A 25,000-nucleotide genomic window follows, 5' to 3' on the forward strand; every position below is an offset into this window, starting at 1 on the left:
TTACTTTCAACACTTAAATCTCACTATAAGTTTTTATTATTATTATTTTGTATGTTTAAGGTTTAGAATTAGTTTTTTTTTGGCAAACACACAAAAATATGCAATTGTTTTTCCCAACAAATATTTCAAAGTGTAATAATTGATGTGAAGTAATTAGATCAATAATTCATAACAACATTGATTTATCAATATAATTATTTAACTGATTATTATTATTATGTGTGCCAGGGTGATCTGCAAGCTGCTGGCCTCCAAGAGCGAGAGTATTCGAGTCCAGGCCCTCAAAGTACTCGGATACTTCCTCAAGCACCTGGGACACAAGTCAGTTCTCCCTCCGTCTCCGCCCGCTGAATGTGCGCCTGCTTGACGAATGAAACGCTCCCTGTTGTTGTTGTTGTGTGTGTGTGTGTGCAGGAGGAAGGTGGAGATCATGCACACCCACAGTCTGTTCACGCTGCTGGGTGAGAGGCTGATGATGCACACCAACAACGTCTCCATCACCACCTACAACACTCTGTACGAGGTACGTGGTTGGCCCGCTCGTTGCCACGGCGCCCAGCCCTCACTCCACCCCCCCCCCCCCACCCCCCTGTTCCTCCGCTTCCAGATCCTGACGGAGCAGGTGTGCACCCAGGTGGTCCACAAGCCACACCCCGAGCCCGACTCCACCATCAAGATTCAAAACCCCAGTAAGTCCCCCCCCCCCCCGATGGCTAACGTTGCTATGGTAACGCGGCTAAGGCTAACATGTTAGCATGTCTAATTAAATTAATCATGCTAACATTATATTTATCTGGAATGTTTTCATCTAATTGGTGTTAATTATGATGCTAATTATATGCTAATGTTGCTAATTTAGCATCTGTAATCTGGTTGGATTTTAATAAAAAAATGCTAACTAGTTTCAATAAACTAATGTTAAATAAAAAGCACTTAATATCTATCATCATTTTCCTCACATCTAATTAGCTCTTAATCAATCATTCTAATTAGATGCTAATGCTAACATTGCTACCTAGTTCATATTGTTGTCCTATCTAACTACTGTAGACGCTAATCAATCATGCTAATAAGATGCTAATGCTTACATTGCTAACTTATCCATAATGTTGTCCTGCAGTATCTCACTACTGTAGATGCTAATCAATCATGCTAATTAGTTGGTAATGCTAACATTGATAACTCATCTGTAATGTTGTCCTATCTAACTACTGTAGATGCTAATTAGATGCTAATGCTTACACTGCTAACTTAACCGTAATGTCCTATTTATTTACTGTCGATGCTAATCAGTCATGCCAATTAGATCCTAATGCTAACATTGCGAACTTATCTGTAATGTTGTCCTAACTATTGTAGATGCTAATCAATCATGCTAAATAGTTGTTAATGCTAACATTGCTAACTTATCCGTAATGTTGTCATATCTATCTACTGTCGACGCTAATCAATCGTGCTAATTAGATGCTAGCACTATCATATCACTAGCTAGTTCTTAATGTTGTCATATCTAACTACTGTAGACGCTAATCAATCATGCTAATTAGTTGCTAATGCTAACATTGCTAACTTAGCTGTAATATTGTCCTAACTACTGTTGACGCTAATCAATCGTGCTAATTAGATGCTTATGCTTACATTGCTAACTTATCCGTAATGTTGTCCTATCTAACTACTGTAGACGCTAATCAATTGTGCTAATTAGATGCTAATGCTAACATTGCTAACTTATTCGTAACTCCCTATCTAACTACCGTCGACACTAATCAGTCATGCTAATGAGATGCTATAGCTAACATTGCTAACTTATCTATAATCTTGTCCTATCCAACTACTGTAGACGCTAATCAATCATGCTAATTAGATGCTAATGCTAACATTGCTAACTTATTCGTAACCCCCTATTTAACTACTGTAGACGCTAATCAATCGTGCTAATTAGATGCTAATGCTAACATTGCTAACTTATTCGTAACTCCCTATCTAACTACCGTGGACGCTAATCAGTCATGCTAATGAGATGCTAAAGCTAACATTGCTAACTTATCTATAATCTTGTCCTATCTAACTACTGTAGACGCTAATCAATCATGCTTATTAGATGCTAATGCTAACATTGCTAACTTATTCGTAACCCCCTATCTAACTACCGTCGACGCTAATCAGTCATGCTAATTAGATGCTAATGCTAACATTGCTACCTAGTCCATAATGTTGTCCTATCTAACTTCCGTGGACCCTGATCAACCGTGCTAGATAGATGCTAATGCTAACATTGCTACCTAGTTCATAATGTTGTCCTATCTAACTACTGTAGACGCTAATCAATCATGCTAATTAGATGCTAATGTTAACATTGCTACCTAATTCATAATGTTGTCCTATCTAACTACTGTAGACGCTAATCAATCATGCTAATTAGATGCTAATGCTAGAATTGCTAACTTACCCGTAATGTTGTCATATCTATTTACTGTCGACGCTAATCAATCATGCTAATTAGATGCTAATGCTAACATTGCTACCTAGTTCATAATGTTGTCCTATCTAACTAGTGTAGACGCTAATCAATCATGCTAATTAGATGCTAATGTTAACATTGCTACCTAGTTCATAATGTTGTCCTATCTAACTACTGTAGACGCTAATCAATCATGCTAATTAGATACTAATGCTAACATTGCTAACTTATCCGTAATGTTGTCATATCTATTTACTGTCGACGCTAATCAGTTATGCTAATTAGATGCTATGCTAACATTGCTACCTGGTTCATAATGTTGACCTATCTAACTACTGTAGACGCTAATCAATCATGCTAATTAGATGCTAATGTTAACATTGCTACCTAGTTCATAATGTTGACCTATCTAACTACTGTAGACGCTAATCAATCATGCTAATTAGATACTAATGCTAACATTGCTAACTTATCCGTAATGTTGTCATATCTAACTATTGTCGACGCTAATCAATCATGCTAATTAGATGCTAATGCTAGAATTGCTAACTTACCCGTAATGTTGTCATATCTATTTACTGTCGACGCTAATCAATCATGCTAATTAGATGCTAATGCTAACATTGCTAACTTACCCGTAATGTTGTCATATTTATTTACTGTCGACGCTAATCAATCATGCTAATTAGGTGCTAACATTGCTAACTTATTCGTAACCCGCTATCTAACTACCGTAGAGTCTACTCAGTGGTGCTAACTCGATGCTAACGCTAACCACGGTTGCAGTGATCCTGAAGGTGGTGGCCACGCTGCTGAAGAACTCCTCGCCCAGCGCGGAGCTGATGGAAGTGAGGAGACTCTTCCTCTCCGACATGATCAAGCTCTTCAGCAACAGCCGGGAGAACCGGCGGTGAGCGCGCGCCTGGGTTCCGGTGCAGGTGCCGGTGCCGGTGCCGGAGCGGCTGTGTGTAATGTTTGCTGTGTGGCAGGTGTCTGCTGCAGTGCTCGGTGTGGCAGGACTGGATGTTCTCGCTGGGCTACATCAACCCCAAGAACCCCGAGGAGCAGAAGATCACGGAGATGGTCTACAACATCTTCCGGATCCTGCTCTACCATGCCATCAAGTACGAGTGGGGGGGCTGGCGGGTCTGGGTGGACACGCTGTCCATCGCGCACTCCAAGGTAAGAGCGCCGCCCCTTCTTATCGCCCGCCGTCACGTGACCCGCCCCCCCGTGTGCCAGGTGACGTACGAGGCCCACAAGGAGTACCTGGCCAAGATGTACGAGGAGTACCAGCGGCAGGAGGAGGAGAACATGAAGAAGGGTAAGAAGGGCTCCGTGTCCACCATCTCCGGCCTGTCCGCCTCCCCCGCCCCCGTCGTCAACGGCAACCTGGAGATGGACGACATATCGCAGACGCCCGAGAGCGAGGCGGAGTACGGCGAGGGCGCCGCCGGCGACTCGCGGAACCTCCTGGCGGAGGGCGTCGTCAAGCGGCCCGACGCCCTGACGCCGTCGGAGCCCGGCGGCCCCGGCGTGAGGGTGGAGGTCCACGACCTGCTGGTGGACATCAAGGCCGAGAAGGTGGAGGCCACCGAGGTCAAGCTGGACGACCTGGACTTGTCCCCCGAGGGCCTGGGCGGGGCCGGCGGAGGGGGCGGCATGGAGAACGGCCCCCTGGTGGAGGTGGACTCGCTCCTGGACAGCGCCTACTGCGCCGTGGTCCAGAACCTCAACGGCGGCCTGGTGCCCAAGGAGGACGCGGCCGGGTCGGGGGCCGGGCTGGGGCTGGGTCTGGCGGGGGTCACGCTGGCGGACGAGGGCAACATGGGGCCCCTCATCACGCTGGCCGACGAGAAGGACAGCGTGCCCAGCAACAACGGCTTCCTCTTCAGCAAGGTAGGACCGCGTGACGCCTCACGTGGCTAACGTCCCTCCACCATGGCGGCAAATAAACTCTCCGTAATGTTGTCCGACAGTATCTAACTGCTGTATATGATAATCAATCATGCTAATTAGTAGCTAAGGTTTATATTGCTAACTTATCCGTAATGCCCGATTTATCTACTGTCGATGCTAATCAGTCATGCTAATGCTAACTTTGCTAACTTATCCCTAATGTTGTCCTACAGTATCTATCCGTCCATCCATTTTCTACCGCTTGTTCGTATTTACCAAATAATATATGATGATATATATCGGTATCAATATCAATTTTAGGCCGTATCGCCCATCCCTACCTTCAAAATAAAAGGCCACTTTCCTCATATTTGTCTTAATAGCTGTTATATTGTATTGATGTTTACCGAATAATGTACAGTGATATATATATATCGATATAGATTGTAGACCGTATGGCCCATCCCTCCCTTCAAAATAAAAGGCCACTTTCCTCATATTTGTCTAAATAGCTGTTACATTGTATTGATATTTACCAAATAATATAAGGTGATATATATTAAAGTTAAAGTACCAATGATTGTCACACACACACTAGGTGTATCGTTATCGATATAGATTTTAGGCTGTATCGCCCATCCCTACCTTCAAAATAAAAGGCCACTTCCCTCATATTTGTCTAAATAGCTGTTATATTGTATTGATATTTACAGGATAATTTACGGTGATGTATATATCGATATAGATTTTAGGCCGTATCGCCCATCCCTACCTTCAAAATAAAAGGCCACTTTCCTCATATTTGTCTAAATAGCTGTTACATTGTATTGATATTTACAGAATAATATAAGGTGATATATATCGTTATCGATATAGATTGTAAGCCGTATGGCCTATCCCAACCTTCAAAATAAAAGGCCACTTTCCTCATATTTGTCTAAATAGCTGTTGTATTGATATTTACCAAATAATATAAGGTGATATATATATCGATATAGATTTTAGGCCGTATCGCCCATCCCAACCTTCAAAATAAAAGGCCACTTTCCTCATATTTGTCTAAATAGCTGTTATATTGTATTGATATTTACCAAATAATATAAGGTGATATATATATCGATATAGATTTTAGGCCGTATCGCCCATCCCTACCTTCAAAATAAAAGGCCACTTTCCTCATATTTCTCTAAATAGCTGTTACATTGTATTGATGTTCACCAAATAATATCAGGTGATATATATCGTTATCGATATAGATTGTAGGCCGTATGGCCCATCCCTACCTTCAAAATAAAAGGCCACTTTCCTCATATTTGTCTAAATAGCTGTTATATTGTATTGATATATACCAAATAATACAAGGTGATATATATCGTTATCGATATAGATTGTAGGCCGTATGGCCCATCCGTACCTTCAAAATAAAAGGCCACTTTCCTCATATTTGTCTAAATAGCTGTTATATTGTATTGATATATACCAAATAATACAAGGTGATATATATCGTTATCGATATAGATTGTAAGCCGTATGGCCTATCCCGACCTTCAAAATAAAAGGCCACTTTCCTCATATTTGTCTAAATAGCTGTTATATTGTATTGATATTTACCAAATAATATATGGTGTAAAATATTGATATAGATATAAGTCCATATCGCCCATCCCTGCCTTCAAAATAAAAGGACCCTTTCTTCATATTTGTCTTAATAGCTGTTATCCATCCATCCATCCGTTTTCTACCGCTTGTCCGTATTTACCAAATAATATATGATGATATATATCGGTATCGATATACATTTTAGGCCGTATCGCCCATCCCTACCTTGAAAATAAAAGTCCACTTTCCTCATATTTGTCTAAATAGCTGTTATATTGTATTGATATTTACTGATTATATATATCGATATAGATTTTAGGCCGTATCGCCCATCCCTACCTTCAAAATAAAAGGCCACTTTCCTCATATTTGTCTAAATAGCTGTTATATTGTATTGATATTTACCAAATAATATAAGGTGATATATATTCAAGTTAAAGTACCAATGATTGTCACACACACACTAGGTGTATCGTTATTGATATAGATTGTAGGCCGTATCGCCCATCCCTACCTTCAAAATAAAAGGCCACTTTCCTCATATTTGTCTAAATAGCTGTTGTATTGTATTGATATTTACCAAATAATATAAGGTGATATAAAAGTTAAAGTACCAATGATTGTCACACACACTAGGTGTATCATTATCGATATAGATTTTAGGCCGTATGGCCCATCCCTGCCTTCAAAATAAAAGGGCACTTTCCTCATATTTGTCTAAATAGCTGTTATATTGTAGTGATATTTACCAAATAATATATGGTGATATATATTATCAATATAGATTTTAGGCCGTATCGCCCATCCAAACCTTCAAAATAAAAGGGCACTTTCCTCATATTTGTCTAAATAGCTGTTATATTGTAGTGATATTTACCAAATAATATATGGTGATATATATTATCAATATAGATTTTAGGCCGTATCGCCCATCCCTACCTTCAAAATAAAAGGCCACTTTCCTCATATTTGTCCAAATAGCTGATATATTGTACTGATATTTACCAAAAAATGTATGGTGAAAAGTATTGATATACTGTAGATATTAGTCCATCCCTGCCTTCAAAATAAAAGGACTCTTTCTTCATATTTGTCTAAATAGCTGTTATCCATCCATTCATCCGTTTTCTACCGCTTGTCCGTATTTACCAAATAATATATGATGATATATATCGGTATCGATATAAATTTTAGGCCGTATCGCCCATCCCTACCTTGAAAATAAAAGTCCACTTTCCTCATATTTGTCTAAATAGCTGTTACATTGTATTGGTATTTACAGATTACATATATCGATATAGATTTCAGGCCGTATCGCCCAACCCTACCTTCAAAATAAAAGGCCATTTTCCTTATATTTGTCTAAATAGCTGTTATATTGTATTGATATTTAACGATTATATATATCGATATAGATTTTAGGCCGTATCGCCCAACCCTACCTTCAAAATAAAAGGCCACTTTCCTCATACTTGTCTAAATAGCTGTTATATTGTTTTGATATTTACCAAAAAATATAAGGTGATTTATATCGTTATCGATATAGATTGTAGGCCGTATGGCCCATCCCGACCTTCAAAATAAAAGGTCTCTTTCCTCATATTTGTCTAAATAGCTGTTGTATTGTATTGACATTTACCGAATAATGTATGGTGATATATACAAACGTTTGTATATTGATATAGATTTTAGGCCGTATCGCCCTTCCCTACCTTCAAAATAAAAGGCCACTTTCCTCATATTTGTCCAAATAGCTGATATATTGTACTGATATTTACCAAAAAATATATGGTGAAAAGTATTGATATACTGTAGATATTAGTCCATCCCTGCCTTCAAAATAAAAGGACTCTTTCTTCATATTTGTCTAAATAGCTGTTATCCATCCATTCATCCGTTTTCTACCGCTTGTCCGTATTTACCAAATAATATATGATGATATATATCGGTATCAATATAAATTTTAGGCCGTATCGCCCATCCCTACCTTCAAAATAAAAGTCCACTTTCCTCATATTTGTCTAAATAGCTGTTATATTGTATTGATATTTACCAATTATATATATCGATATAGATTTTAGGCCGTATCGCCCATCCCTACCTTCAAAATAAAAGGCCACTTTCCTCATATTTGTCTAAATAGCTGTTATATTGTATTGATATTTACCGATTATATATATATCGATATAGATTTTAGGCCGTATCGCCCAACCCTACCTTCAAAATAAAAGGCCACTTTCCTCATACTTGTCTAAATAGCTGTTATATTGTTTTGATATTTACCAAAAAATATAAGGTGATATATATCGTTATCGATATAGATTTATGGCCGTATGGCCCATCCCTACCTTCAAAATAAAAGTTTCTATGGCCACAAAAGTGCGACTGAGAAAAGATGCTGATGCTAACGTTTTGAACAACATCTGTTGTCATAACCCAGACTACTATTTTGAAAAGGTTGACGAGAAGCTGCTTCCTGCTCTGGCTGCCAGCGACGCCCTGGTGCTGCCGAGTCCGGACCAGCCCCCCCCTCCCGGCGCCAGCGACGACCTCAGCCTGCTGGCGCACATGACCAGCTGCGGCTCCGACTTGACCCGGGTCCACGGCGCCGGGGAGCTCCCCGAGGACGGACCCTTCAAGATCCAGAGCCCGCTGGCGGACATCAGCTCCATCGCAGAGAGCCGGGCCCAGAACCGAGGAGCCTCTCAGCAGACGGACTTCCCCGAGGGACCGGCGGCGTCCGGCGCCGAGGTGGACGGCGCCGGCTCCAAGGCGGGCGGAGACGCGGCCAGCGTGACTTCGGACACGGAGAGGTCGGACGACGGCAAGGAAAAAGACGCCAAGAAGATCCAGACCACCGCCACCACGCAGGTGAGCCGTTAGTTCTTGGGAGATACCACGTTCGGGTCCGGATGATTCCAGACTCGCTTCTTGCGCCGCAGGCTCTGCACGGCCGCAGCGCCGCCCAGCTGGAGCGAGACCTGCGCGTGGATCTGGGTTTCCGAGGCATGCCCATGACGGAGGAGCAGCGCAGGCAGTTCAGCCCGGGTCCCCGGACCACCATGTTCCGGATCCCAGAGTTCAAGTGGTCTCCCATGCACCAGAGACTGCTCACAGACCTGCTGTTTGCCCTGGAGACTGACGTGCACGTGTGGCGCAGGTATTCTCTCTTGTCCTCTCACTTCATACACCACAGCCGCTAGCTGCTAACTAGTGTGCTAATCGCTAGCTGACGACTACGGCGTTAATAACTAGCTGACAACTAGTGTGCTAGTCGCTAGCTGACAACTACGGCGTTAATCGCTAGCTGACAACTAGTGTGGTAGTCGCTAGCTTACAACTAGAGTGCTAATCGCTAGCTGACAACCATGGCGTTAATCACTAGCTGACAACTAGTGTGCTAATTGCTTGCTGACAACTACGGCGTTCATCGCTATCTGACAACTAGTGTGCTAGTCGCTAGCTGACAACTACGACGTTAATCGCTAGCTGACAACTAGTGTGGTAGTCGCTAGCTGACAACTAGAGTGCTAATCCCTAGCTGACAACTACGGTGTTAATCGCTATCTGACAACTACGGTGTTAATCGCTAGCTGACAACTAGTGTGCTAATCGCTAGCTGACGACTACGGCGTTAATAACTAGCTGACAACTAGTGTGCTAGTCGCTAGCTGACAACTACGGCGTTAATCGCTAGCTGACAACTAGTGTGGTAGTCGCTGGCTAACAACTAGAGTGCTAATCGCTAGCTGACAACTATGGCGTTAATCGCTAGCTGACAACTAGTGTGCTGATTGCTAGCTGACAACTACGGCGTTCATCGCTATCTGACAACTAGTGTGATAATCGGTAGCTGACAACTAGTGTGCTAATCGCTAGCTGACAACTAGTGTGCTGATTGCTAGCTGACAACTGCAGCGCTAATCGCTAGCTGACAACTAGTGTGCTAATTGCTAGCTGACAACTACAGCGTTAATCACTGTCTGACAAATAGTGTGATAATCGCTATCTGACAACTAGTGTGCTAATCGCTAGCTGACAACTATGATGCTAATCACTAGCTGACAACTAGTGTGCTAATCGCTAGCTGACAACTAGTGTGCTAATTGCTAGCTGACAACTACAGCGTTAATTGCTAGCTGACAACTTGTGTGCTAATTGCTTGCTGACAACTACGGCGTTAATCGCTAGCTGACAACTAGCGTGCTAGTCGCTAGCTGACAACTACGGCGTTAATCGCTAGCTGACAACTAGTGCGCTAATCTCTAGACTGCAACGAGTGCGCTAGTCACTGGCTGGCAGCTAAAGCTGTCAATCGCTAGCTGGCGACTTGGGCGCTATTTGCTAGCGGGCAAGTAGAATTGCTGGATGGCAACTAATGTGTTAATCACTAGCTATCTTAATTTATATATATATATATATATATATATATATATATATATATATATATATATATATATATATATATATATATATATATATATATATATATATATATATATATATATATATGCATATATATATATATATATGCATATATATATATATATATATATATATATGCATATATATATATATATACATATACATATGTACATATATATTTTTCTATAAATAAATTAATATATATATATATATATATGTATATATATATATATATATACATATATATATATATATATATATATATATATATATATATATATATATATATATATATATATATATATATATATATATATATATATATATATATATCCATCCATCCATCCATCCATTTTCTACCACTTGTCCCTTTTTGGGGTTGCAGGGATATGTTTTATATATACCGTATATATATACAGTATATATGCACATGTTATATATATATATGCTATATATTTATATATATATGTAATATTTATGTGCGTGTAAAAATATATATATATATATATATATATATATATATATATATATATATATATATATATATATATATATATATATATATATATATATATAAATATATATATATATATAAATATGTAATATCTACATATGTAAGTGTAAATATATGTATATACATGTATATATGTATGTGTGTATATATAAATGTATGTACATATGCATATATGAGTATATATATGTCCATATGTGTATATATGTACATGTGTGTATACATGTTTATATATTTATGTATGTATATATGGACACATGTTTATGTACTGTATGTATATATGTAAATAGATGTGTGTGTATGTACATGTAAATAGATATATATGAATATTTATTTATATATATGAAAATAGATATCTATGTACATATGTATATACTGTATGTGTATATATATAAATATATGTACTAAGGTGTATGTAATATATGTGTGTATAAATATGTATTTATGTATGCGTATATATGTATGTAAATAAACATATGTACTTATGTGTGTGTATATATATAAGTATATGTATACATGTAATATTTTATATATACAGTATATATCTATAAGTATATACTGTATATAAAATATGTAATATTTGTATTTTACTTTTACTTTATATGTGTGTGTGTGTGTGTGCGTGTGTGTATATATATATATATATATATATATATATATATATATATATATATTAATTAGTATATGTATATATATATATATATATTAATTAGTATATGTATATATATATATATATATATGTAATATTTTATTTATTTATTTATTATATATACATATATATATATATATACATATATATATACATATATATATACATATATATATATATATATATATATATATATATATATATATATATATATATGTATATATATATATATATATGTATATATATATATATATATGTATATATATATATATATATATATATATATACATATATATATATATATATATATATTTATATATATATATATATATATATATATATATATATATATATATATATATATATATATATATATATATATATATATATATATATATATATATATATATATATATATATATATATATATATATATATATATATATATATATATATGTATATATATGTATATATATTTCTTTCTTTCTGCTTGCCCTGACATTCATTCTTTTTTTCTTTTTTTAAAATAAATGCACCTGTGCATAACTCCAAAAATGGAATAAAACCTCTCAGATCAGACTCTTCCTCTGCAGCTGTGTTTGAAGTTCCAGGAAGTCTTTTTTAACGATGTCACTCATTACATGATTGAGTAACTGAGTGGTCATGTGACTAAGGGCTTGTCTCCTCAGTCACTCCACCAAGTCGGTGATGGACTTCGTCAACAGCAACGAGAACATCATCTTCGTGCACAACACCATCCACCTCATCTCCCAGATGGTGGACAACATCATCATCGCCTGTGGGGGCATCCTGCCTCTCCTGTCTGCTGCCACCTCGCCCTCTGTAAGTCCACCACCGCGCCCCCCCCTGGCGGGAGGGGAAACTGCAGCCGCTTCTTACAGGCAACTGCTTTGTTTACACCAGGGGTGTCCAAACTGAAACTTCACTAACACTTTTCATTTTATAAATATGTATTTTTTTAACCTTTAGGATTCTCCTCAAGTTTGGAACTGGAAGGGTCTCAGTCCAAAGACTGTTAAAAAAATAAGTTATATTTAAATTATTATTTTTTTGAACACTTAAATATTTAAATTACCTTCAGACAAAATATTTTTTTGAGAGTGTAAACTATTATAATAATATTTTTTGTGATGATAAATGGTTTAAATCTTTTTAAAATATATTTTTTAAGAGTGTAAAAATCCACTCCATCCTATTTTTTAAATATTTTGGTGATGATAAATGGTTTATATATTTTTTAAGAGTGTAAAAATTCACTCCATCCCATTTAAAATATTTTGGTGATGATAAATGGTTTAAATGTTTAAAAATATATATTTTTTTAGGAGTGTAAAAATCCACTTTGGCCCTTTTAAAATATTTCGGTGATGATACATGGTTTAAATCTTTAAAAATATATATATTTTAAGAGTGTAAAAATCCACTCCATCTCATTTAAAATATGTTGGTGATGATAAATTATTTAAATCTTTTTAAAATATATTTTTTAAGAGTGTAAAAATCCACTCCATCCTATTTTTAAAATATTTTGGTGATGATAAATGGTTTGAATATTTTTTTAAATATATTTTTTAAGAGTGTAAAAATCCACTCCGGCCCGTTTAAAATATTTTGGTGATGATAAATGGTTTGAATCTTTAAAAAATATATTTTTTAAGAGTGTAAAAATCCACTCCATCCCATTTAAAATATTTTGGTGATGATAAATGGTTTAAATCTTTAAAATATATATTTTTTTAAGAGTGTAAAAATCCACTCCATCCCATGTAAAATATTTTGGTGATGATAAATGGTTTAAATCTTTAAAAATATATTTTTTTTAGGAGTGTAAAAATCCACTTTGGCCCATTTAAAATATTTCGGTGATGATACATGGTTTAAATCTTTAAAAATATATATATTTTAAGAGTGTAAAAATCCACTCCATCTCATTTAAAATATGTTGGTGATGATAAATTATTTAAATCTTTAGAAAAATATTTTTAAGAGTGATTAAATCTACTCCATCCCAATTAAAATGTTTTGGTGGTGATAAATGGTTTAAATCTTTTTTAAATATATTTTTTAAGAGTGTAAAAATCCACTCCATCCTATTTTAAAATATTTTGGTGATAATAAATGGTTTGAATATTTTTTTTGATATATTTTTTAAGAGTGTAAAAATCCACTTCGGCCCATTTAAAATATTTTGGTGATGATAAATGGTTTAAATCTTTAAAAAAATATATTTTTTTAGGAGTGTAAAAATCCACTTTGGCCCATTTAAAATATTTCGGTGATGATACATGGTTTAAATCTTTAAAAATATATATATTTTAAGAGTGTAAAAATCCACTCCATCTCATTTAAAATATGTTGGTGATGATAAATGGTTTAAATCTTTAAAAAAATATTTTTAAGAGTGAAAAAATCTACTCCATCCCAATTAAAATGTTTTGGTGATGATAAATGGTTTAAATCTTTAAAAATATATATATTGTTTAAGAGTGTAAAAATCCACTCTGGCCCATTTAAAATATTTTGGTGATAAATGGTTTAAATCTTTTTAAAATATATTTTTTAAGAGTGTGAAAATCCACTCCATCCTATTTTAAAAATATTTTGGTGATGATAAATGGTTTGAATATTTTTTTAAATATATTTTTAAGAGTGTAAAAATCCACTCCATCCCATGTAAAATATTTCGGTGATGATAAATGGTTTAAATCTTTAAAAAAATATATATTTTTTTAGGAGTGTAAAAATCCACTTTGGCCCATTTAAAATATTTCGGTGATGATACATGGTTTACATCTTTAAAGAAATATTTTTAAGAGTGAAAAAATCCACTCCATCCCAATTAAAATGTTTTGGTGGTAATAAATGGTTTAAATCTTTTTTTAAATATATAATTTTAAGCGTGTAAAAATCCACTCCATCTCAATTAAAATATTTTGGTGATGATAAATGGTTTAAATCTTTTTAAAATATGTTTTAAAAGTGTAAAAATTCACTCCATCCCATTTACAATATTTTGGTGATGATAAATGGTTTAAATCTTTAAAAATATATATAATGTTTAAGAGTGTAAAAATCCACTCTGGCCCATTTAAAATATTTTGGTGATAAATGGTTTAAATCTTTTTAAAATATATTTTTTAAGAGTGTGAAAATCCACTCCATCCTATTTTTTAAATATTTTGGTGATGATAAATGGTTTATATATTTTTTAAGAGTGTAAAAATCCACTCCATCCCATTTAAAATATGTTGGTGATGATAACTGGTTTAAATCTTTAAAAATATATATATTTTAAGAGTGTAAAAATCCACTCCATCTCATTTAAAATATGTTGGTGATGATAAATTATTTAAATCTTTAGAAAAAAAAATTAAGAGTGATTAAATCTACTCCATCCCAATTAAAATGTTTTGGTGGTGATAAATGGTTTAAATCTTTTTAAAATATATTTTTTAAGAGTGTAAAAATCCACTCCATCCTATTTTAAAATATTTTGGTGATGATAAATGGTTTAAATCTTTAAAAATATATTTTTTTTTAGGAGTGTAAAAATCCACTTTGGCCCATTTAAAATATTTCGGTGATGATACATGGTTTAAATCTTTAAAAATATATATATTTTAAGAGTGTAAAAATCCACTCCATCTCATTTAAAATATGTTGGTGATGATAAATTATTTAAATCTTTAGAAAAATATTTTTAAGAGTGATTAAATCTACTCCATCCCAATTAAAATGTTTTGGTGGTGATAAATGGTTTAAATCTTTTTAAAATATATTTTTTAAGAGTGTAAAAATCCACTCCATCCTATTTTAAAATATTTTGGTGATGATAAATGGTTTAAATCTTTAAAATATATATATTTTAAGAGTGTAAAAATCCACTCTGGCCCATTTAAAATATTTTGGTGATGATAAATGGTTTAAATCTTTAAAATATATATATTTTAAGAGTGTAAAAATCCACTCTGGCCCATTTAAAATATTTTGGTGATGATAAATGGTTTAAATCTTTAAAAACATATATTTTTTAAGAGTGTAAAAATCCACTCTGGCCCATTTAAAATATTTTGGTGATGATAAATGGTTTAAATCTTTAAAAACATATATTTTTTAAGAGTGTAAAAATCCACTCTGGCCCATTTAAAATATGTTGGTGGTGATAAATGGTTTAAATCTTTAAAATATATATATTTTAAGAGTATAAAAATCCACTCCATCCCATTTAAAATATTTTGGTGATGATAAATGGTTTAAATCTTTAAAAAATGTATTTTTTAAGAGTGTAAAAATCCACTCCATCCCATTTAAAATATTTTGGTGATGATAAATGGTTTAAATATTTTAAAAATATATTTTTTAAGAGTGTAAAAATCCACTCTGGCCCATTTAAAATATGTTGGTGATGATAACTGGTTTAATCTTTAAAAAATGTATTTTTTAAGAGTGTAAAAATCCACTCCATCCCATTTAAAATATTTTGGTGATGATAAATGGTTTAATCTTTAAAAAATGTATTTTTTAAGAGTGTAAAAATCCACTCCATCCCATTTAAAATATTTTGGTGATGATAAATGGTTTAAATCTTTAAAAACATATATTTTTTAAGAGTGTAAAAATCCACTCTGGCCCATTTAAAATATGTTGGTGATGATAAATGGTTTAAATCTTTAAAATATATATATTTTAAGAGTGTAAAAATCCACTCCGGCCCATTTAAAATATTTTGGTGATGATAAATGGTTTAAATCTTTAAAATATATATTTTTTAAGAGTGTAAAAATCCACTCCATCTCATTTAAAATATGTTGGTGATGATAAATGGTTTAAATCTTTAAAAAAATATTTTTAAGAGTGAAAAAATCTACTCCATCCCAATTAAAATGTTTTGGTGGTGATAAATGGTTTAAATCTTTTAAAAATATGTTTTAAAAGTGTAAAAATTCACTCCATCCCATTTACAATATTTTGGTGATGATAAATGGTTTAAATCTTTAAAAATATATATATTGTTTAAGAGTGTAAAAATCCACTCTGGCCCATTTAAAATATTTTGGTGATGATAAATGGTTTAAATCTTTAAAAATATATATTTTTTTTAAGAGTGTAAAAATCCACTTTGGCCCATTTAAAATATGTCGGTGATGATACATGGTTTACATCTTTAAAAAAATATTTTTAAGAGTGAAAAAATCCACTCCATCCCAATTAAAATGTTTTGGTGGTGATAAATGGTTTTAATCTTTTTTTAAATATATAATTTTAAGCGTGTAAAAATCCACTCCATCTCAATTAAAATGTTTTGGTGGTGATAAATGGTTTAAATCTTTTAAAAATATGTTTTAAAAGTGTAAAAATTCACTCCATCCCATTTACAATATTTTGGTGATGATAAATGGTTTAAATCTTTAAAAATATATATAATGTTTAAGAGTGTAAAAATCCACTCTGGCCCATTTAAAATATTTTGGTGATAAATGGTTTAAATCTTTTTAAAATATATTTTTTAAGAGTGTGAAAATCCACTCCATCCTATTTTAAAAATATTTTGGTGATGATAAATGGTTTGAATATTTTTTTAAATATATTTTTAAGAGTGTAAAAATCCACTCCATCCCATGTAAAATATTTTGGTGATGATAAATGGTTTAAATCTTTAAAAAATATATGTTTTAAGAGTGTAAAAATCCACTTTGGCCCATTTAAAATATTTCGGTGATGATACATTGTTTGAATCTTTAAAAATATATATATTTTAAGAGTGTAAAAATCCACTCCATCTCATTTAAAATATGTTGGTGATGATAAATGGTTTAAATCTTTAAAAAATATATTTTTTAAGAGTGTAAAAATCCACTTTGGCCCATTTAAAATATTTCGGTGATGATACATGGTTTAAATCTTTAAAAAATATATATATTTTAAGAGTGTAAAAATCCACTCCATCTCATTTAAAATATGTTGGTGATGATAAATTATTTAAATCTTTAGAAAAATATTTTTAAGAGTGATTAAATCTACTCCATCCCAATTAAAATGTTTTGGTGGTGATAAATGGTTTAAATCTTTTTAAAATATATAATTTTAAGCGTGTAAAAATCCACTCCATCTCAATTAAAATATTTTGGTGATGATAAATGGTTTAAATCTTTTAAAAATATGTTTTAAAAGTGTAAAAATTCACTCCATCCCATTTACAATATTTTGGTGATGATAAATGGTTTAAATCTTTAAAAATATATATAATGTTTAAGAGTGTAAAAATCCACTCTGGCCCATTTAAAATATTTTGGTGATAAATGGTTTAAATATTTTTAAAATATATTTTTTAAGAGTGTGAAAATCCACTCCATCCTATTTTTAAAATATTTTGGTGATGATAAATGGTTTGAATATTTTTTTAAATATATTTTTAAGAGTGTAAAAATCCACTCCATCCCATGTAAAATATTTTGGTGATGATAAATGGTTTAAATCTTTAAATATCTATATTTTTTTTAGGAGTGTAAAAATCCACTTTGGCCCTTTTAAAATATTTCGGTGATGATACATGGTTTACATCTTTAAAAAAATATTTTTAAGAGTGAAAAAATCCACTCCATCCCAATTAAAATGTTTTGGTGGTGATAAATGGTTTTAATCTTTTTTTAAATATATAATTTTAAGCGTGTAAAAATCCACTCCATCTCAATTAAAATATTTTGGTGATGATAAATGGTTTAAATCTTTTAAAAAATATGTTTTAAAAGTGTAAAAATTCACTCCATCCCATTTACAATATTTTGGGGATGATAAATGGTTTAAATCTTTAAAAATATATATATTTTTTAAGAGTGTAAAAATCCACTCCATCCTATTTTTTAAATATTTTGGTGATGATAAATGGTTTATATATTTTTTAAGAGTGTAAAAATCCACTCCATCCCATGTAAAATATTTTGGTGATGATAAATGGTTTAAATCTTTAAAAATATATATTTTTTTTAGGAGTGTAAAAATCCACTTTGGCCCATTTAAAATATTTCGGTGATGATACATGGTTTACATCTTTAAAAAAATATTTTTAAGAGTGAAGAAATCCACTCCATCCCAATTAAAATGTTTTGGTGGTGATAAATGGTTTTAATCTTTTTTTAAATATATAATTTTAAGCGTGTAAAAATCCACTCCATCTCAATTAAAATATTTTGGTGATGATAAATGGTTTAAATCTTTTAAAAATATGTTTTAAAAGTGTAAAAATTCACTCCATCCCATTTACAATATTTTGGTGATGATAAATGGTTTAAATCTTTAAAAATATTGTAGCTGAGATAGGCTCCAGCGCCCCCCGCGACCCCGAAGGGAATAAGCGGTAGAAAATGGATGGATGGATATTGTTTAAGAGTGTAAAAATCCACTCTGGCCCATTTAAAATATTTTGGTGATAAATGTTTTAAATCTTTTTAAAATATATTTTTTAAGAGTGTAAAAATCCACTCCATCCTATTTTAAAATATTTTGGTGATCATAAATGGTTTAAATCTTTAAAATATGTATTTTTTAAGAGTGTAAAAATCCACTCCATCCCATGTAAAATATGTTGGTGATGGTAAATGGTTTAAATATTTAAAAAAAAATATTTTTTAAGAGAGTAAAAAATCCCTTTGGCACATTTAAAATATTTTGGTGATGATACATGGTTTAAATCTTTAAAAACATATTTTTTAAGACTGTAAAAATCCACTCCGGGCCATTTAAAATATTTTGGTGATGATAAATTATTTCAATCTTTAAAATATATATTTTAAGCGTGTAAAAATCCACTCCATCCCAGGTAAAATATTTTGGTGATAATAAATGGTTTAAATATTTAAAAATATATAATTTTTAAGAGTGTAAAAAATCCCTTTGGCACATTTAAAATATTTTGGTGATGATAAATGATTTAAATCTTTAAAATATATATTTTTAAGAGTGTAAAAATCCACTCCATCCCATGTAAAATATTTTGGTGATGATACATGGTTTAAATCTTTAAAAACATATATTTTTTAAGAGTGTAAAAATCCACTACGGCCCGTTTTAAAATATTTTGGTGATGAGAAGTGGTTTGAATCTTTAAAAAATATATATTTTTAAGAGCATAAAAATCCACTCCATCCCATTTAAAATATTTTGGTGGTGATAAATGGTTTAAATCTTTAAAAATATATAACTTTTTAAGAGTGTAAAAATCCACTCCGGTCCATTTTAAATATTTTGGTGATGATAAATGGTTTAAATATTTAAAATATATATTTTTTAAGAGTGTAAAAATCCACTCCATCCCATGTAAAATATTTTGGTGATGATAAATGGTTTTAATCTTTAAAAAAATATATGTTTTGAGAGTGTAAAAATCCACTCCATCCCTTTTAAAATATGTTGGTGATGATAAGTGGTTTAAATCTTTAAAAAATGTATATTTGAAGTAATTGGAGCCTTCATATCGGTTAAAATTTTTTTTGACAACATTGATTTTGGCTCATTATTATTTTTTCAGTTGTAAAGAAAAAAGCCTGCATGGCAGATTTGTTTTCTTAGAGTCAACATTACAATATATATTTTGTTTATGTGCCGTTTATAATCAATTGTTTTCCTTTGGACACCCCTCATCTATTTCGGAAAAAAAAAATAAAATTCCTTGCATGAAATCGAAGCCTTGAAAGTTTCCCATCTGAAATCTTTTTTTGGAAGGAATCTGCTTAATTTGTGCTTTTAACGACCTACTGGTTTCTTTTCCTCTCTTGTGTTGTTTTGTGTTGTGTCCACTTCTTTGTCGGCGTTTGCATGTACAGAGTTCTAAGAGTAGTGCCAGCAGTGTAAGTTTGCTTCCTTCCTCTCTTCTCACCCGCTTTTTTCCAAGGTGGAGGTGCACCCACTGTTCCTTTTGACGCCAACATTTAAGAAAAGAAAATGCATTTAAAACCATATGAGACATGTTGGTGCACTCCCCTCCCCCGCCTTTAAATATGACCTTATTTTCCATGTCCACCTTTGAGTGCGTCCTGGTTATGAAGGAGTTAATAGCTCCGCTTGTTTATTTTGGTGATGATAAATGGTTTAAATCTTTAAAAAATATCATTTTTAAGAGTGTAAAAATCCACTCTGGCCCATTTAAAATATGTTGGTGATGATAAATGGTTTAAATCTTTTAAAAATATATTTTTTAAGAGTGTAAAAATCCACTCCATCCCATTTAAAATATTTTGGTGATGATAAATGGTTTAATCTTTAAAAAATGTATTTTTTAAGAGTGTAAAAATCCACTCCATCCCATTTAAAATATTTTTGTGATGATAACTGGTTTAAATCTTTTAAAAATATCATTTTTAAGAGTGTAAAAATCCACTCTGGCCCATTTAAAATATTTTGGTGATGATAAATGGTTTAAATCTTTTAAAAAATATATTTTTTAAGAGTATAAAAATCCACTCCATCCCATGTAAAATATTTTGGTGATGATAAATGGTTTAATCTTTAAAAAAAATGTATTTTTTAAGAGTGTAAAAATCCACTCCATCCCATTTAAAATATTTTGGTGATGATTAATGGTTTAAATCTTTAAAAACATATATTTTTTAAGAGTGTAAAAATCCACTCTGGCCCATTTAAAATATTTTGGTGATGATAAATGGTTTAAATCTTTAAAATATATATATTTTAAGAGTATAAAAATCCACTCCATCCCATTTAAAATATTTTGGTGATGATAAATGGTTTAAATCTTTAAAAAATTTATTTTTTAAGAGTGTAAAAATCCACTCCATCCCATTTAAAATATTTTGGTGATGATAAATGGTTTAAATCTTTTAAAAATTTATTTTTTAAGAGTGTAAAAATCCACTCCATCCCATTTAAAATATTTTGGTGATGATAAATAGTTTAAATCTTTTAAAAATATATATTTTTAAGAGTATAAAAATACACTCCATCCCATTTAAAATACTTTGGTTATGATAAATGGTTTAATCTTTAAAACAATATATTTTTTAAGAGTGTAAAAATCCACTCCATCCCATTTAAAATATTTTGGTGATGATAAATGGTTTAAATCTTTAAAATATATATATTTTAAGAGTGTGAAAATCCACTCCATCCCATTTAAAATATTTTGGTTATGATAAATGGTTTAATCTTTAAAATATATATTTTTTAAGAGTGTAAAAATCCACTCCATCCCATTTAAAATATTTTGGTGATGATAAATGGTTTAAATCTTTTAAAAATTAATTTTTTAAGAGTGTAAAAATCCACTCTGGCCCATTTAAAATATGTTGGTGATGATAAATGGTTTAAATCTTTTTAAAAATTATTTTTTAAGAGTGTAAAAATCCACTCTGGCCCATTTAAAATATGATGGTGATGATAAATGGTATAAATCTTTAAAAATATATATTTTAAGAGTATGAAAATCCACTCCATCCCATTTAAAATATTTTGGTGATGATAAATGGTTTAAATCTTTAAAATATATATATTTTAAGAGTGTGAAAATCCACTCCATCACATTTAAAATATTTTGGTGATGATAAATGGTTTAAATCTTTAAAAACATATATTTTTTAAGAGTGTAAAAATCCACTCCATCCCATTTAAAATATTTTGGTGATGATAAATGGTTTAAATCTTTAAAAACATATATTTTTTAAGAGTGTAAAAATCCACTCCGGTCCATTTAAAATATTTTTGTGATGATAAATGGTTTAAATCTTTAAAATATATATATTTTTAGAGTGTAAAAATCCACTCTGGCCTATTTAAAATATGTTGGTGATGATAAATGGTTTAAATCTTTAAAAACATATATTTTTTAAGAGTGTAAAAATCCACTCCGGTCCATTTTAAAAAAAAATTGTGTGCTGATAACTGGTTTAAATCTTTAAAAAATATATTTTTTAAGAGTGTAAAAATCCACTCTGGCCAATTTAAAATATGTTGGTGATGATAAATGGTTTAAATCTTTAAAATATATATATTTTAAGAGTGTAAAAATCCACTCCGTCCCATTTAAAATATTTTCGTTAATGATAAATGGTTTACATTTTAGAAAACATGTTTTTTAAGAGTGTAAAAATCCACATATATATTTTTTATCAGTGTAAAAATCCACTCCATCCCACGTAAAATATTTTGGTGATGATAAATGGTTTAAATCTTTTAAAAATATATTTTTTAAGAGTGTAAAAATCCACTCCATCCCATTTAAAATATTTTGGTGATGATAAATGGTTTAAATCTTTAAAATATATATATATATTTTAAGAGTGTGAAAATCCACTCAATCCCATTTAAAATATTTTGGTTATGATAAATGGTTTAATCTTTAAAAAAATTATTTTTTAAGAGTGTAAAAATCCACTCCATCCCATGTAAAATATTTTGATGATGATAAATGGTTTAAATCTTTAAAATATATATATTTTAAGAGTGTAAAAATCCACTCTGGCCAATTAAAAATATGTTGGTGATGATAAATGGTTTAAATCTTTAAAATATATATATTTTAAGAGTGTAAAAATCCACTCCATCCCATTTAAAATATTTTGGTGATGATAAATGGTTTAAATATTTAAAAAAATGTATTTTTTAAGAGTGTAAAAATCCACTCCGGCCCATTTAAAATATGTTGGTGATGATAAATGGTTTAATCTTTAAAAAATGTATTTTTTTAAGAGTGTAAAAATCCACTCCATCCCATTTAAAATATGTTGGTGATGATAACTGGTTTAAATCTTTTAAAAATATATTTTTAAGAGTATAAAAATCCACTCCATCCCATTTAAAATATTTTGGTGAGGATAAATGGTTTAAATCTTTTCAAAAATATATTTTTTAAGAGTATAAAAATTCATTCCATCCCATTTAAAATATTTTGGTGATGATAAATGGTTTAAATATTTTAAAAATATATTTTTTAAGAGTGTAAAAATCCACTCTGGCCAATTAAAAATATGTTGGTGATGATAAATGGTTTAAATCTTTAAAATATATATATTTTAAGAGTGTAAAAATCCACTCCATCCCATTTAAAATATTTTGGTGATGATAAATGGTTTAAATATTTAAAAAAATATATTTTTTAAGAGTGTAAAAATCCACTCCATCCCATTTAAAATATGTTGGTGATAACTGGTTTAAATCTTTAAAATATATATATTTTTAATAGTGTAAAAATCCACTCTGGCCTATTTAAAATATGATGGTGATGATAAATGGTTTAAATCTTTAAAAAATCTATTTTTTAAGAGTGTAAACATCCACTCCATCCCATTTAAAATATTTTGGTTATGATAAATGGTTTAAATCTTTAAAATATATATATTTTAAGAGTGTAAAAATCCACTCCATCCCATTTAAAATATTTTGGTGATGATAAATGGTTTAAATATTTTAAAAATATATTTTTTAAGAGTGTAAAAATCCACTCTGGCCCATTTAAAATATTTTGGTGATGATAAATGGTTTAAATCTTTTAAAAATTAATTTTTTAAGAGTGTAAAAATCCACTCTGGCCCATTTAAAATATGTTGGTGATGATAAATGGTTTAAATCTTTTTAAAAATTATTTTTTAAGAGTGTAAAAATCCACTCTGGCCCATTTAAAATATGATGGTGATGATAAATGGTATAAATCTTTAAAAATATATATTTTAAGAGTATGAAAATCCACTCCATCCCATTTAAAATATTTTGGTGATGATAAATGGTTTAAATCTTTAAAATATATATATTTTAAGAGTGTGAAAATCCACTCCATCACATTTAAAATATTTTGGTGATGATAAATGGTTTAAATCTTTAAAAACATATATTTTTTAAGAGTGTAAAAATCCACTCCATCCCATTTAAAATATTTTGGTGATGATAAATGGTTTAAATCTTTAAAAACATATATTTTTTAAGAGTGTAAAAATCCACTCCGGTCCATTTAAAATATTTTTGTGATGATAAATGGTTTAAATCTTTAAAATATATATATTTTTAGAGTGTAAAAATCCACTCTGGCCTATTTAAAATATGTTGGTGATGATAAATGGTTTAAATCTTTAAAAACACATATTTTTTAAGAGTGTAAAAATCCACTCCGGTCCATTTAAAAAAAAAATTGTGTGCTGATAACTGGTTTAAATCTTTAAAAAATATATTTTTTAAGAGTGTAAAAATCCACTCTGGCCAATTTAAAATATGTTGGTGATGATAAATGGTTTAAATCTTTAAAATATATATATTTTAAGAGTGTAAAAATCCACTCCGTCCCATTTAAAATATTTTCGTTAATGATAAATGGTTTACATTTTAGAAAACATGTTTTTTAAGAGTGTAAAAATCCACATATATATTTTTTATGAGTGTAAAAATCCACTCCATCCCACGTAAAATATTTTGGTGATGATAAATGGTTTAAATCTTT

At 31.1% G+C, this 25,000-nt stretch overlaps 1 protein-coding gene across 26 annotated transcripts in view; it reads left to right on the forward strand.

Annotated features, from left to right (window-relative positions):
* LOC133650131 (neurobeachin-like) overlaps positions 1–25,000 on the forward strand; it is a 237,107-nt gene that overhangs the window by 144,062 nt on the left and 68,045 nt on the right. For 18 of the 26 annotated variants that reach the window (XM_062046977.1, XM_062046985.1, XM_062046978.1 and 15 more), the window contains exons 17-26: positions 229–321; positions 415–523; positions 608–689; positions 3,248–3,371; positions 3,451–3,643; positions 3,704–4,360; positions 8,417–8,830; positions 8,902–9,119; positions 12,234–12,387; positions 20,385–20,408. In XM_062046977.1, the coding sequence (XP_061902961.1) occupies positions 229–321; positions 415–523; positions 608–689; positions 3,248–3,371; positions 3,451–3,643; positions 3,704–4,360; positions 8,417–8,830; positions 8,902–9,119; positions 12,234–12,387; positions 20,385–20,408 (2,068 nt within the window). The remainder of the gene's footprint in view (positions 1–228; positions 322–414; positions 524–607; positions 690–3,247; positions 3,372–3,450; positions 3,644–3,703; positions 4,361–8,416; positions 8,831–8,901; positions 9,120–12,233; positions 12,388–20,384; positions 20,409–25,000) is intronic. The other 8 variants (XM_062046980.1, XM_062046989.1, XM_062046996.1 and 5 more) reach the window with 1 other exon arrangement.

Source organism: Entelurus aequoreus, linkage group LG05, assembly GCF_033978785.1.
Source record: "Entelurus aequoreus isolate RoL-2023_Sb linkage group LG05, RoL_Eaeq_v1.1, whole genome shotgun sequence".
NCBI classification, from domain to species: Eukaryota; Metazoa; Chordata; class Actinopteri; order Syngnathiformes; family Syngnathidae; genus Entelurus; species Entelurus aequoreus.